The sequence below is a fragment of the Salvelinus alpinus genome, chromosome 18 (genome assembly GCF_045679555.1).
Source record: "Salvelinus alpinus chromosome 18, SLU_Salpinus.1, whole genome shotgun sequence".
NCBI classification, from domain to species: Eukaryota; Metazoa; Chordata; class Actinopteri; order Salmoniformes; family Salmonidae; genus Salvelinus; species Salvelinus alpinus.
The window spans coordinates 16405635-16419449 of NC_092103.1; the positions used below are offsets into that span (position 1 = coordinate 16405635).

At 41.4% G+C, this 13815-nt stretch overlaps 2 protein-coding genes across 4 annotated transcripts; both read left to right on the forward strand.

Annotated features, from left to right (window-relative positions):
- Positions 1-226: 226 nt before the first annotated feature.
- LOC139543882 (NF-kappa-B inhibitor-like protein 1) lies at positions 227-2280 on the forward strand. 2 transcript variants are annotated; one of them, XM_071350389.1, is made up of 4 exons: positions 227-836; positions 938-1050; positions 1167-1278; positions 1352-2280. In XM_071350389.1, the coding sequence occupies exons 1-4, from the start codon at positions 563-565 to the stop codon at positions 1930-1932; spliced, it is 1080 nt and encodes a 359-aa protein (XP_071206490.1). In that variant the 5' UTR covers positions 227-562; the 3' UTR covers positions 1933-2280. The 2 variants fall into 2 exon arrangements, with proteins under 2 accessions (XP_071206490.1, XP_071206491.1); XM_071350390.1 differs by having other exon boundaries at positions 1355-2280.
- Positions 2281-3478: 1198 nt separating this feature from the next.
- Positions 3479-13572, forward strand: LOC139543883 (V-type proton ATPase 116 kDa subunit a 2-like). Of its 2 annotated transcripts, XM_071350391.1 has the most exons (20): positions 3479-4179; positions 4834-4912; positions 5713-5813; positions 6035-6172; positions 7069-7163; positions 7283-7409; positions 7521-7603; positions 7726-7819; positions 8045-8257; positions 8366-8516; positions 10191-10330; positions 10441-10598; positions 10761-10851; positions 11029-11147; positions 11267-11477; positions 11620-11739; positions 11838-11957; positions 12046-12163; positions 12292-12463; positions 12695-13572. In XM_071350391.1, the coding sequence occupies exons 1-20, from the start codon at positions 4063-4065 to the stop codon at positions 12795-12797; spliced, it is 2550 nt and encodes an 849-aa protein (XP_071206492.1). In that variant the 5' UTR covers positions 3479-4062; the 3' UTR covers positions 12798-13572. The 2 variants fall into 2 exon arrangements, with proteins under 2 accessions (XP_071206492.1, XP_071206493.1); XM_071350392.1 differs by lacking the exons at positions 3479-4179; positions 4834-4912 and adding an exon at positions 4959-5034.
- The last annotated feature ends 243 nt before the right edge of the window (positions 13573-13815 follow it).

The following is a 13815-nucleotide window of genomic DNA, read 5'->3' on the forward strand; positions in this document are numbered from 1 at the left end:
GATAAAATCAGACATTAGCTTTATCATTATCTACTCGGTGAAAGAATGGTTTAAACTTTTAAACACGAGCAATAAATGCAAGGGTTTAAGATTTAAATGAACTGCATTGCAAGTCAAAGCCATGTATACTACAGCGGTATACTGCCACTTAGTGATTGAATTCGGAATTTACAACCCATCCGGAACTAAAAGACTCCGAATAAATATACAGGGGAATTTAACGACAGGACAGCATATTGACGTCGGTGTTACATTGTTATTTGTCCGTGTTTCCGCAAATTTGGTTGAGGTTACATCAACTAATCGACAAGCTAGCTAACTAATGGGGGTTGCGAAACATTGAAATTGGCTTGATCAACTGACAAAAGATATTTAGTATGCAACGAAGACGGGTAATAGGATTACGCTACCTGTTGTGCTCTTTTATGACAACCTATAACTAACGTTATTGATTGTTGTTGGTTAACTAACTGTGGAAGCTGCTAGCTATGTATTGTTACAGCTGTTAAGTCTTTGTTGAAGTAAATTAGAATTAGAGTAAGTGTCCATACGGAGGGAGATCATGGCGACTCGTAAACAGAAAAAGATGATAAGATACGTGGAAGATGGCAGTTTAATGAAGCTGAAGTCCTACTTCCGGAAACACTCCGACCTCGACGTCAACTTCTCCCAGGGTAAAAAGCGCAGGACTCCCCTGCACCTGGCCTGCTCGCTCCGTGATGACGCCATCCTTCGGCTTTTGTTGAAGTATGGAGCCAACATCCTTCAGAAAGACAAGAAAGGGGACACGCCCCTACACATTGCTGCTAACAAGGCTCTGAAACATGGCAAAAGAGGTGAAGGTCTGCCAGTATTACTAACAACAAAAAGATGCAGCTAGGATAATAACATGCCTTCTAACCTTTAAAAAAAAAATGTAACCCCTTTTATCATGTAGTTTATGATGACCTCGTCTTGCCCCTTCAAAAGAGTTGCCCAGATGCCATGGTTGCACCAAATAATGCAGGAGTTACACCTCAGGACCTGCTGCAATGGATGAAATTTGAGAAGGTATGAATGTCTCTGCCATATGCATGTGTAATATGTGTTTTAGGAGAGAGCTAGGACATGATTGTATGGTGTGTACATCCTTGAGAACTGTTTCTGATGTTATTTTTCTCCCAAAGACTGCACCTAGGGAAAAGTCTTCACAAGCGACAGACGCTGAGAAAGAGTGGCAAGAGAAGCTCTTTGGGGAATGCCAGGATGAGTTTTTTGAAACATTTGGACAATATGATGGTAATATTTCACTCTTGAATAATTTGATTTAAATAATTGTACATTGTCATATTTATGTTGTTTTTTTCTTCAGCAGATGATTTATTTGCGGAAGATACCGATGAGGAGGACTTTCAAGACTGGGCAGATAGAATTAGACAGGAGTATGTCACTAAACAGCATGCAGAGGCTCAAAGACTGGCATCCTCAGGTTTTCATGGGAAGAGGAAGAAAGAGGCGGATGAGGAGGATCGGGCTAACAGAGAGCTGCATGAGAGGCTACAGAGGGAGCATGAAGAGTACCTGGCGCGTGCTGCACGGAAAGAGGAGGAGACGCGTCAGGGGAAGAAGCAGCGCTACGAGGAGCGATGTGCAGATACCTTCAACACTGACACTGCAGCAGCGGCCACCACAAAACTGAGTTATCGGGACATTCCCTGGCCTGCAGCAAAGGGCTCAGTGGAGGAGATGGTGGAGGTGATGTTGCATGGTGCAGATAGGAAAGACATGCCAGTGTTCCGTAAACTCCTCAGGCGCCAGCAGACCGTTTGGCACCCGGATAGGTTTGCCCAGCGCTGTGGGACCCGGCTGGAGGAGGGAGACAAGCAGAGGATCCTGGAAACTGTCACTGCTCTCTCACAGGAGCTCAATAGACTGGCTCAGAGCCTCAGGTGACAATGTCAGACTGGAAAGGACCTTATGAGATGTTGAACAGTCTGTCGTTTAGCCACTCACGGTCCTGTACATGCAGGGCAGTGGTTATGTTTCCAGTGGTGGTCAGTCATTTTGATCTGTCAAAACTAATTTCCACTTGAAGCACCTAATTTCTTGGATAAACTTGGCTAAGCTTCTTATTCTTGTCACCATGCCAAAGTGTTGAGTGAATGCCATATTTCTTAGTGTTGTGTTGTGTACTTCTCGGCACTAGGACTTGATGTAAGAGATGATGTTGCTAGAGAGAATAAGTGTTTGCCTTGTTAAATTTTTAAATTAATTAAAAATAAATAACCTGTTATATCTTGATCGCATAAGTGTTGCTTGAATCAATACTTGGAGGAGGCACATTTGGCAGCAAACCGGCATGAATCTTTATGCACACCTCTTAGGAGTGCAACATTTATCCATTATTGGCAAAGGTTCTGCCAAGTTGGTTAGGGATCATTGATGGACACTGGACATCAATCTTCATGTTATGTTACTGATTTTTAAGCTGTCGGAACTGAGAATATTTGTATACACAATTGTTGAAACAAGTTGTGTAAAGCCTGTGTATAGACAAAATGATTTATCAAAAATGTAAGATAGCATCCAATACCAATATTTAGTGAACACTTACGCATTAAATTAGAATGGTTTACATTAGTAAGTGTTACTAGCATCATTAATAATGTTGATAATGTCATGGTAACAATGCATAAAAAAGGAGAAAAGTCAAAAGAAAAGACACTTGTTATTATGATGTTGTCAGGAACCCGGCCCGCCTTATTCACAAGTTCAGCATGTTACCTAACTGAAAAAATTCTGAAGCTATTTGGGTTAAGGATTGGGAGGGGGATCAAAAGGACCATGATGACACAAACTGCACAATACACTCGACTAAGTCAAGAGTGCTGATGAGATCAAAGTGGGGAAAAAGAAAAAAGATCACAGTAAGTAAACAGTTTGACACTTGACTTGATTTAAAAAGAGAAACTATTGGACAGCATTTATTAACCTACCACCACCTACAATCCTTATACAGGCCTACACACACAAAGAAAGGGCAGATGGTTCACCCTAATTTGAATAATGGAACTGAATAAATGAAAGGATGCTCTAGTTGCCAGATTTGGTACAAATCCCCAAACGAAATAATAGCTGTAAGGCAATTTCGCCCTCGATATAAGCTAGCAGAAAAAATGCACATTCAAATATGAATTCATCTACAATTCTCTGTGTTTTTGGAAATGTTATAGACGCATACATTGACTGTACTAGGCCTAATGGCTGTGTGTTTATTTATATATTGCCACAAAGCCCATAGCCTATGAGTCATAGGCTTTATTGAAAATAATGTGGTATTTTCGTATTGGTGATTTCGCTATCAAAGTGTATTATTATTTGAGTGTATAGACTGTGGAGGTATAGACCCTACCTTTATACACTTTTGATAATAGCGGCGTATACTCGGGTGTCAAAATTCAATTTGAGGACTAAAATCAAAATATCTGGCAACCTGCAGGCACGCTCAGACTACATAGGCAGCCAACATACTGCGATTAAAGAAAAGTATTTTATTTATACTTACCCACATTTTAACTTGTACTTTTTATGTACAATTTTGGATATTGTCTGCTGGCATGACTGACATATATTTTTATTTTCTATTTTGCGTAATGAGCAATCTTACACATAGCATTGCGACGGGGATATAGTTGACTCTTTGTGATAGCGACACAGGATGACGCGTATTATCTGACACGCTCGATAAAATATGTGCGAAGCGATAGAAGGGTGAGGGTGTATTGTTTGTTTTCTTACAATTTAAGGGACCTAATGATCTAGTGTAAAAGCTCGAGCGTTATTATCGATGAAATAACTAACCCGTTAATAGGCAGAGTAATTTTGCCAAATTGAGAGAGCTTATACTCGATACAATGTATTAATTTTCGGAAACGTTATTGCGAAGCTTGGCATTATAGACACGCGCAGAGTTGTGATTTCGCGTTGGTATGATTTATTGGATGCAACTACTGCTACAATTGTCGTAGAGTGAATTAATAGGCCGGGGGAGATTTCGTCAGCAAGGTGCCGGTGGCAGATAAGATGGGGTCGGTGTTCCGAAGTGAAGAGATGTGCTTGGCGCAGTTATTTCTACAGTCCGGTTCAGCATACGATTGCATAAGTGAGCTGGGAGAAATGGGTCTGGTCGAGTTTCGAGATGTAAGTAGGCTATTCCACTTGTCTGTCGAGCCAATGTGCAGACTTGCAATGCAATAATAGAAGCATAGTGTATATAAATTAGTTAGGCCTACTCAGTGTCTGTCAGTTGTCAATTATATGTCATGACCAAAACTGTTCTTTGTGTGTGTGTGTGTGTGTGTGTCTGTCTGTCTGTCTGCATCGGACTACCAGTGCACCCAGGGTTATGCCTACGTGTGTCTATCAGTCCAGTTAATGTGCTACTCCTGGATCAATTATTTGTAAAAAAATAAAATACAATGTAGCACAAACTGATTAAGCAAATCAGTTAAAGCCTTATTTGATCACATATCCCCCTATTCTGTGATTGTCTGGTAGTCATGAAAAAAGGTCTCTATGCAACTGCATATGGTCTGTCTGTCTATATAATTCAGGGCCTCCAAAAACCTGTTACCCAGGTACCTTGCTCACTGGGTTTGTTTAATTTCATTGTTGTGACCTGACCTAGATTTCAAAAGCAAATGGATTTGGACCTTTCAAAATGAAATGTTGATATTTAAATGATACATTCTGCAAAATAAAATGTACTGGAAAGGAATCTATTTCATGAACTCCAGGATGTGAGCATTGGGCCTCCTGGCAAAGTCACTGACCACTGTGCTCCTCTGGTTTCAGATCAACCCCAGTGTCAACTCGTTCCAGCGACGCTTCGTCAGCGAAATCAAGAGATGTGAAGAGATGGAGAGAATTCTGGGTGAGGTCACTGAGATGGACACTAGACCAAGACTACCATACAGATGTAGGATCCTAATTTGAGCTTGTTTGCTACAGCAGGAAAATAATTCTGCATATTTTTTTTTACCTTTATTTAACTAGGTAAGTCAGTTCTTATTTTCAACGACGAATGACCAATTTTTACCTTTTCAGCTCGGGGATTTGATCTTGCAATCTTTTGGTTACTAGTCCAACACTCTAACCACTAGGCCACCTGCTGACCCATAATAATCCTGTGAATTATTATGTGAATTATAATTAATCGACATTTTTGTAGGGGTTGCTAAAAAAAATTATTAGGGCAAATCAAGTCTGACATTTCAAAGTGGAAATTACAATCTTTAGAAGCCTTTTTAAACCTAAAATACACTACAAGTTTGCCTTTCCTGCGGTATAGGAAAATTCTCAACAACAAAAGAGAGATCAAATTAAGATCCTACATCTGTACCTTTGATTTACTGGTGGGGTTTGATCAAGCTCTGGTTACCTCTACAGAGAATTACATATTGCTTTTGGTAACAGCAATGCAGTGGGATTGAATTACAAGTCATTCCGCTGTGAAAGACTGGCTTTGTGCTAGATATAGATCTCAGTTGTTCTTCTACAGATAATTTTAGCAAGACCTCTTTATGTTTTGATCAAACGTGTCTGGATTTTATAACTGTAAATACTCTGGATGTTTCAACAGATCCCCATGATGATTGTGTGTTCTTTTGTGCTCAATCAGTGTTTATCTGATTAAACACTTGTTTTAAATAATTTTTTGTTTTCTTTGTACAGGGTACCTTTTGAGGGAGATCCGAAAGGCAAATATTGCTGTGCCAGAAGATGATGAAATCTGTCCAGTCGCCCCTCCCCCCAAACATGTCCTTGAAATCATGGTAGGTCTGAGATTCTGTTTGTCATGTAATGAACGAGTGCTGTGGTTGATGTTCACTGTGGATGAATCGCTGAGTTGGTAAATGTTTGAAGATAGTATTGACCATGTGTGGTTTAGGGTATTGATTGTGTGTTATTAATGGTTGAGGGGAACTAATTCCCATATGATTGCTGTGGTCAAGGGGTGTTGACCGTGTGTGGTCTGTCTACTGTGGTCCCCCAGGAGCAGCTCCAAAGGCTGGAGGTGGAGCTTAGCGAGGTGGCCAGGAACAAAGAGAAGCTGCAGCGGAATCTTCTGGAGCTGACCGAGTACACGCACATGCTGAGGATCACACACACCTTCGTACACAGCCGCTCCCGGGTTAGTGCCATCATGTCTATTTACACAACTATGACTCCCACCATACACATTACTATCACATAACCTCGCCTCATAACTGCCTAATGCCATTTAAGTGACACATACACTTATCAGACTCACCCTTTGCTCGATTGCCCTCCCAGACACAACTGTCAGTTGACTGTGACACCATATATTGGGTCTTTCTGTCCTCTCTTCATGCGTTGAGTATCCTCATCACCACACACATGAGTATCACCTGACTTTGAACAATGGACATTTGGTCATGTGATTCCACGGCCAATGATGCATGTTTGTTTTAGCTTGTAGATTATAGGCCAGGGTTCCCCAACTGGCAGCAACTGGTATTTTTATTCGCCCCCCCAAGTTTTCTGAGATTTTTTTTATTTTTTATGTTGGTTGAATTTTCATTGTTGGACATAAAAGACTGTAAAAACACCAGGAAATCGTCTCCAAGTGATTTTCATTTTGTAAATCTGTTCCCAAGTATTCCCATGCGTAATAGACACGTGATTGTATACAAATGTAAGCAAGGTTTAAAATTATTATGTTTTAGTCACATATTATATCTGTTCGGGCTTCTTGCGGTCAACTTGCAGTCTACAAATCATTTGTCATTATGTTCCGGCCCCCCGACCATATGCTGAAGAAAGAATTGGCCCATGGCTGAATCTAGTTGATGATCCCTGTAATAGGCTACACTTGACAATAGGTGTAGCAATGAATTTCAACCATTATGTAATAACTTTGCTATTACAGATTTACAAAAGGTCTAGAAACGAATAATTAACGTTTTATAAACTACTTAAGTACCACTTTAAGACTTACCCTTTTTTTTTAAATCAAAGGCTACTGGTATTTGTGGGTTGATCATGCAAACCTTTCCTTGTATGCAGCATGAGGCCCTTGGCCCCCAGTATGAAGAGTTCCAATCCATTGAGTCAGACTCTGGAGGCTGCACTGGCATGCAGAGACTGGGAGCCAAGCTGGGGTGAGTTTCACAGACAAACATGTATAATAGAAACTCACATAATGTGTAGCTAATCACTGTGAGAGTCAGCTTAAGTAAGTGGTGAGTCCTGAGTGGTAAAGTCTTCCTCTTGGCTGTAGGTTTGTGTCAGGCCTAATCCACCGGGTGAAGGTGGAGGCCTTTGAGCGCATGTTGTGGAGGGTGTGTAAGGGGTACACTATCCTCAGCTATGCAGAGCTGGGCGAGAGCCTTGCTGACCTGGACACGGTGAGTAGAAATATAAAGAAATACGGATTTCAGAAATCTATGTTTACCGCCATGTCATTTTTTGGGGGAATAAGACACATATAATATGTATTGTGTGTGTGTACCTTACAGGGTGAGATCAGCAAAAATGTTGTGTTCCTTATCTCATTCTGGGGAGACCAGATTGGACAGAAGGTCCAAAAGATCTGCGATTGGTATCTATGCTTTTGTCAGCACAAAACACAAAATCATCCATTGCATGCACACTTCTTCATCTCTCAGGCCTGTGTCTCTCATTGATCTGTATCAGTGATATTTTTGTATCCTTTTCTTCCAGTTACCACTGTCACCTTTACCCCCACCCTGAGAATGACGAGGAGAGGGCAGATGTAATGGACAGCCTAAGGACACGCATCCTGGACTTGAACAATGTACGGGCAATTGCCAGGGCATTACCCATATGTCTGTCTGTCTGTCTGTCTGTCTATTTGTATGTCATGTTAAAGGCACGGCCCAAACAATGTATGATAGAGTTTGGCTAGATAATATTTGGATGACATCTCTCCATGTTCCACATTTGCATAGACACTAGTTATAAGACTTTATGCAAATACCTGAACATATCAAATCTTGTAACTGTCCCCTGGCACCACCAGGTGCTCCACCGCACTGAGGAGTACCTGAGGCAGGGGCTGCAGAAGGCCTCAGAGTCGGCCTTCACCTGGGTAGTGCAAGTGAAGAAGATGAAGGCCATCTACCACATCCTCAACCTGAGTAGCTTTGACGTCACCAACAAGTGTCTCATTGCTGAGGTGTGGTGCCCTGTCACTGACCTGACCAACCTGCGGGGGGCGTTGGAGGAAGGCTCGGTGAGTGAGGCTGTTGAGGATGCCATAGTCCTACAGATACAGTAGTTTGTTTTATCAAATCTGGCAGTAGTTTGTATAAATGTAATACATGCTATTTTCCCTTTTCAGAGAAAAGGTGATGCCACTGTACCATCCTTTGTAAACCGAATCCCAAGCAACGACACACCACCTACGCTCTTGAGAACAAACAAGTTCACCTCTGGCTTTCAGAGTATTGTGGAGGCTTACGGGGTTGGAGACTACAGGGAGGCTAGTCCAGGTGAGTACAGATTCAATAGACCAGTGGAGGCTGCTGAGGGAAGGATGGCTCATAGTAATGGCTGGAACGGAATCAATGGAATAGCATCAACCACATGGAAACATTTACATTTAAGTCATTTAGCAGACGCTCTTATCCAGAGCGACTTACAAATTGTATACATACATATTCATCCTGGTCCCCCCGTGGGGAATGAACCCACAACCCTGGCGTTGCAAGCGCCATGCTCTACCAACTGAGCCACACGGGAAACCATGTGTTTGATGTATTTGATACCATTCCCCTAATTCCGCTCCACCCATTACCACGAGCCTGTCCTCCCCAATTAAGGTGCCACCAACCTCCTGTGCAGTCGACAGACAAACCTACAGGTAGGCTAGTTTGGAACACTTTAGACACAACATTTAGGCAAGCTCAGGTGAGCACTATTAGAGTGATTCCTCATGAAACCCAGACAAAAAAATACTGTACCATGATTTTGGGGATATTCATGAAATGTGATCCATAGAATAGTCCTTTGGAGGAAACACTGTTGAAATATATTTTATATTTTTATCTATCTTATTTAATAAAGTTGGCATATTTATTCAATTTTGGCCTTACCCAGGCCTCCTTTAAGACTCCATAGTGTTTTGTCTGTAGGTGCTGCAAAGCAAACATTGGTGTCATATGAAGCTTTACTGCTTGCTCTGTATTATGAGTAGTATTTTGATTTCAAAAACTTTTTTTTTTTACATTAATTAATATTGAGAAATAGAAACATGAATATTGAAAATATACCAATTTTGATTTGGAAAAGTATTCAATATATTGTTGAACATAATATACTCTACTGGCATATCAAAGTTCCAGACTGTGATCATCATTCCTACTTTTAGAGTTATGATCCAATTTGTAAGCACTACCAACAGAGTGAATGTGAAAATAGTTTCAAAATGGGCCATATCACCTCAGCTGGTGATTTTCAGAGTGTGCAATGATAAAGGTAAAAGGAGGGCTATGATTGGTTACATTGTCGTCTATGCCAATTTCTCTATATAAAATGGACCATAATTTAAAAACTAGCAGAGATGCCAGAACTTTGATATGCCAGTACAGTATATTATGATCAACAATATATACAAAAAATTTGCCAAGTTAAAAATGTCATATTTTCAATGACACCAATTTTTGCTATGTAGCATCTACAGATAAAACATTATGGTGTCTTAAAGGAGGCATGGGTAAAGCCAAAATGTCATAAATATGCCAACCTTGAGTAATTATTTCTCAATTAGGCTTTTAAATACAAATGTAAAATATATGTCGACAATCCTTTCTCCAAAGGACTATTGTATGGATAAAATTTCATGAAAATCCCCCAAATCGTTTTTGTCTGGGTTTCATGAGGATTCATTATAGGATTCCAATTACGACTAACCAATACATGTAATGCAGACTAGTCAGGTTGAATACAGTTATAGGAATAAATGAAAGCTAGTTGTCCATGCTGAACATTTTTAGCATTGGGCCAGTAACTGAAAGGTTACAGGTTCGAATCCCCAATCCGACTAGGTGAAAAATCTGTCGATGTGCCCTTGATCAAGGCCCTTAACCCTAATTGCTCCTGTAAGTCGCTCTGGATAAGAGTGTCTGCTTAATGACTAAAATGTTAAATGTATCTCTGCTTGGCAGTTCCCTACACCATCATTACGTTCCCCTTCCTGTTTGCGGTCATGTTTGGGGACCTTGGTCATGGTGTGGTCATGGCATGCTTTGCCCTGTGGATGGTGTTGAAAGAGAAGAGCCACAAGCGCAAGCGTTCTGATAATGAGGTGAGAGCGTTTTAAGTGTAATTTCTATCAAATTCGACTGTGTTTTTGTGGTTGTCTTGATTTTGATGTACTGCCATGAATGTTGGTCTTGGTTTCTGTGTTGTCCTCAGATCTGGACAGTGTTCTTCGAGGGACGTTATATCATACTAATGATGGGCCTTTTCTCTGTGTACACGGGGCTGATCTATAATGACTGCTTCTCCAAGTCACTCAACATATTTGGCTCAAGCTGGAGTGTTAGGGCTATGTTCACAGATCAGCAGTGGACGTGAGTGATCAAAACGAACACACAAAAACATGCACATTAGTACATTCCCAAGCACAGTATGCACAGAATAGATGGTCAGTGTACCTGTCGATGTGAACATATCGTTTTAATTTAGCTGTAACTGACTGAGGTTATTGTACTCATATTCACCTCTTATTCCAGAAATGAAACTCTCCAAACGAATGCTTTGCTCTCCCTTGATCCCAATGTCACTGGTGTCTTTAGTGGACCATACCCCTTTGGCATCGATCCAGTGAGTATACATACACACGACACACAGACATATAGTGATGCTTTCAGATGCTAAACACACAAACCCACAATCACGCACTCTCACATGTCCCTTCTCATGCCTTTCACTGCTCCCAAATCCCAGAGATTGACATTGTCTGATGTTATGTTCATGTTATGCTTTGTATCACACCCACAGATATGGAACATGGCAGTGAATCGTCTGTCCTTCCTGAACTCCTACAAGATGAAGATGTCCGTCATCATAGGGGTCGTGCACATGAGCTTTGGGGTGGTGCTCAGTGTCTTCAACCATCTGTGAGTGAGCAGTTGCTGGTTCCTAACCGTAGTCACAAAAGTTGAAATCTTCCGAAAGGGTTTCTCTAAATGTAAATTCATCCTTTCCTCCCCTTCCCTATTCTCTTCCATTTATCCAGGCACTTCAAACATAATTTCAACGTCTACCTGCTGTTCCTCCCTGAGTTGCTGTTCCTGCTATGTCTCTTTGGCTACCTGGTTTTCATGATCCTCTACAAGTGGCTGGCGTTCGGTGCACGTGACTCCCGCCTGGCCCCCAGCATCCTCATCCACTTTATCAACATGTTCCTCATGCAGGGAGGGGACAACACCCCTCTCTACCCTGGACAGGTGGGTGTTGGGGATGGGGTGATGATTCTGAGTGCTCCCCCGAGTCTGGGTTTCTCAGCATCTGTATCTGAATCTCTGAATGTCTCTTTTGACCATCTATCCATGTGGCTCTGTGTTTGACTCTGTGTATTTTGATCCACAGACTGGGCTGCAGGTCTTCCTGGTGGTGGTGGCTCTGCTGTCTGTGCCTGTGCTGCTGTTAGGAAAACCAGTCTACCTCTACTGGCTGCACCGTGGAGGGAAGGGCCTGCGATTACGCAGGGTGAGTATGGTGGAAAGAGTCATGTATGAGCTTGTTACCCATATGTTTTCAGTAAATAATGTATGTGCACATTTTAATGTCTGTTGTCTGTATTTTAGGGATATGAGAGAGTGAGGCGTGTGAGTGAGGATGATATGTCCCAAGCACCAGCATACGATGATGATGAGGAAGAGGGATTGGATGACCTCATGACCAGCAGAGAGACCCAGCCTAAGGAGGTCAGAACCACAACTATACATCTCATATACACATTTGAGTACATCACTGTTGGGTTTCTGTCTAATCAATGTATTTTTCATCTTTCAGTTTGACTTTGGGGACGTGTTCCTGCACCAAGCCATCCACACCATAGAGTATTGCCTGGGCTGCATCTCCAACACGGCGTCTTACCTACGTCTCTGGGCCCTCAGTTTGGCCCACGCTCGTAAGTATCGGACTCACTACACCTTTAAAAGGCCACAAGGGGGCAATTACTATCAATTACTGTTTCTATGTTCAGATATTGATCCATACATCTTCCTCTTACTGTGTGTCCATCTATATGTTTGTCAGAGCTTTCGGAGGTGCTGTGGGCCATGGTGATGCGTCTGGGCCTCAGGATGACCTCCAGACTGGGGGTGCTGTTTCTGGTACCAGTGTTCAGCCTTTTCGCTGTGCTCACTGTATCCATCCTGCTGGTCATGGAAGGGCTCTCAGCCTTCCTCCATGCCCTCCGGCTGCACTGGTGAGTCGGTCTTTATACTAAACTACGTGATGCCTTACTGACTGACTCATTCAGTCAGTCAATCAATTACTCTCTGTTAATCACTCATCTACTCTCACATACTCTCTCATTTCCCAGCGGTCACCTACTCAGTATAATTCAGTATCTTTTAATCATTCACTTAGTAATTTGTTCACACATGCATTCATACTGGTTGTTTACATACAGTATGTGAATGCTCTCCTTTCCTAGGGTGGAGTTCCAGAATAAGTTCTATCATGGGACGGGTATCAAGTTTGCCCCCTTCAAGTTCTCCACCCTGCCCTCAGTCTTTGAGCAGGACGGTTTACTGTGACCAGCGACAACCAGATTCACTGGATTTAAACAGGAAAACATGTACCAGGAAGGATGCTATGGGTTAGAGCAAGATGGCACACTGATGAAGAGGAGAAACCGCAGAGCAGTGCTGGGATGACTTGTAGCAAAGTTTTTCAGCATACGGCTTTTGACACTATTGGCTGCATTGACTGCCTTACATCATAAATATGTCCATATCAGCTAACCTCAATTCCTGAATTCAGTGGGATTCAAAACTGTTCATCTAGGTCTGTTGAAATGTACTTTGTACTGTTCTGGAGTAAGTGATGCATCTCACGTAATGGCCACATTAAGCCAATTTTGTGGATCCAAGCATTTTATTAGATTTTTGAAGGAAAGAGTGTTTTTTATTGTTAATTTATTACTTAAGACTCATATTTATCACTTAAAGTACAGAAAAAATGTTGTAGAAGCAACACATAAAGGACAGGAGGTCATATCAATTATCCTGATTTCTAGTGCCATAACAATTTCTTACCGATAATGACAAATGTGAATACCACGGCTGCTAATTGTGCAGCTTTTCACAGTGCGTATCCCTGTGAAGACAGCTTTGGACATATAGTACTGTATAATGAATTGTATACTTGTAGATCATGATGTTTCTCTTGTTATTATACACCATGTGGCATTCCTGGGAAGATAAAAGATGACAGCTCAATTATGTATTTTTGCAAACGACATTGCCACAGAGCACTTTTCAAATAACAATGCAGAAATGATTGTACAATAAAAGTCAGCATTTTCACTGATGACTAGTCTTACTGTTGTAATGCGAAATGTTAGGTGCTACTGCTGACAAGACACATTTCACAGGATTGAAATATTTACAGTTGAAGTCAGACGTTTACATACACTTATGTTGGAGTCATTTAAATTTGTTTTTCAACCACTCCATAAATGTCTTGTTAACAAACTATAGTTTTGGCAATTTGGTTAGGACATCTACTTTGTGCATAATTTTTTCCAAACAATTGTTTACAGACAGATTATTT

Coding starts and splice junctions, on each gene's coding strand:
- LOC139543882 (XM_071350389.1), top strand. CDS start 563: ATGGCGACTCGTAAACAGAAAAAGATGATAAGATACGTGGAAGATGGC. Junction 837..937: donor TCTGAAACATGGCAAAAGAG/GTGAAGGTCTGC, acceptor TTTATCATGTAG/TTTATGATGACCTCGTCTTG. Junction 1,051..1,166: donor AATGGATGAAATTTGAGAAG/GTATGAATGTCT, acceptor TTTCTCCCAAAG/ACTGCACCTAGGGAAAAGTC.
- LOC139543883 (XM_071350391.1), top strand. CDS start 4,063: ATGGGGTCGGTGTTCCGAAGTGAAGAGATGTGCTTGGCGCAGTTATTT. Junction 7,410..7,520: donor GCCTTGCTGACCTGGACACG/GTGAGTAGAAAT, acceptor TGTACCTTACAG/GGTGAGATCAGCAAAAATGT. Junction 11,740..11,837: donor AGGGCCTGCGATTACGCAGG/GTGAGTATGGTG, acceptor TCTGTATTTTAG/GGATATGAGAGAGTGAGGCG.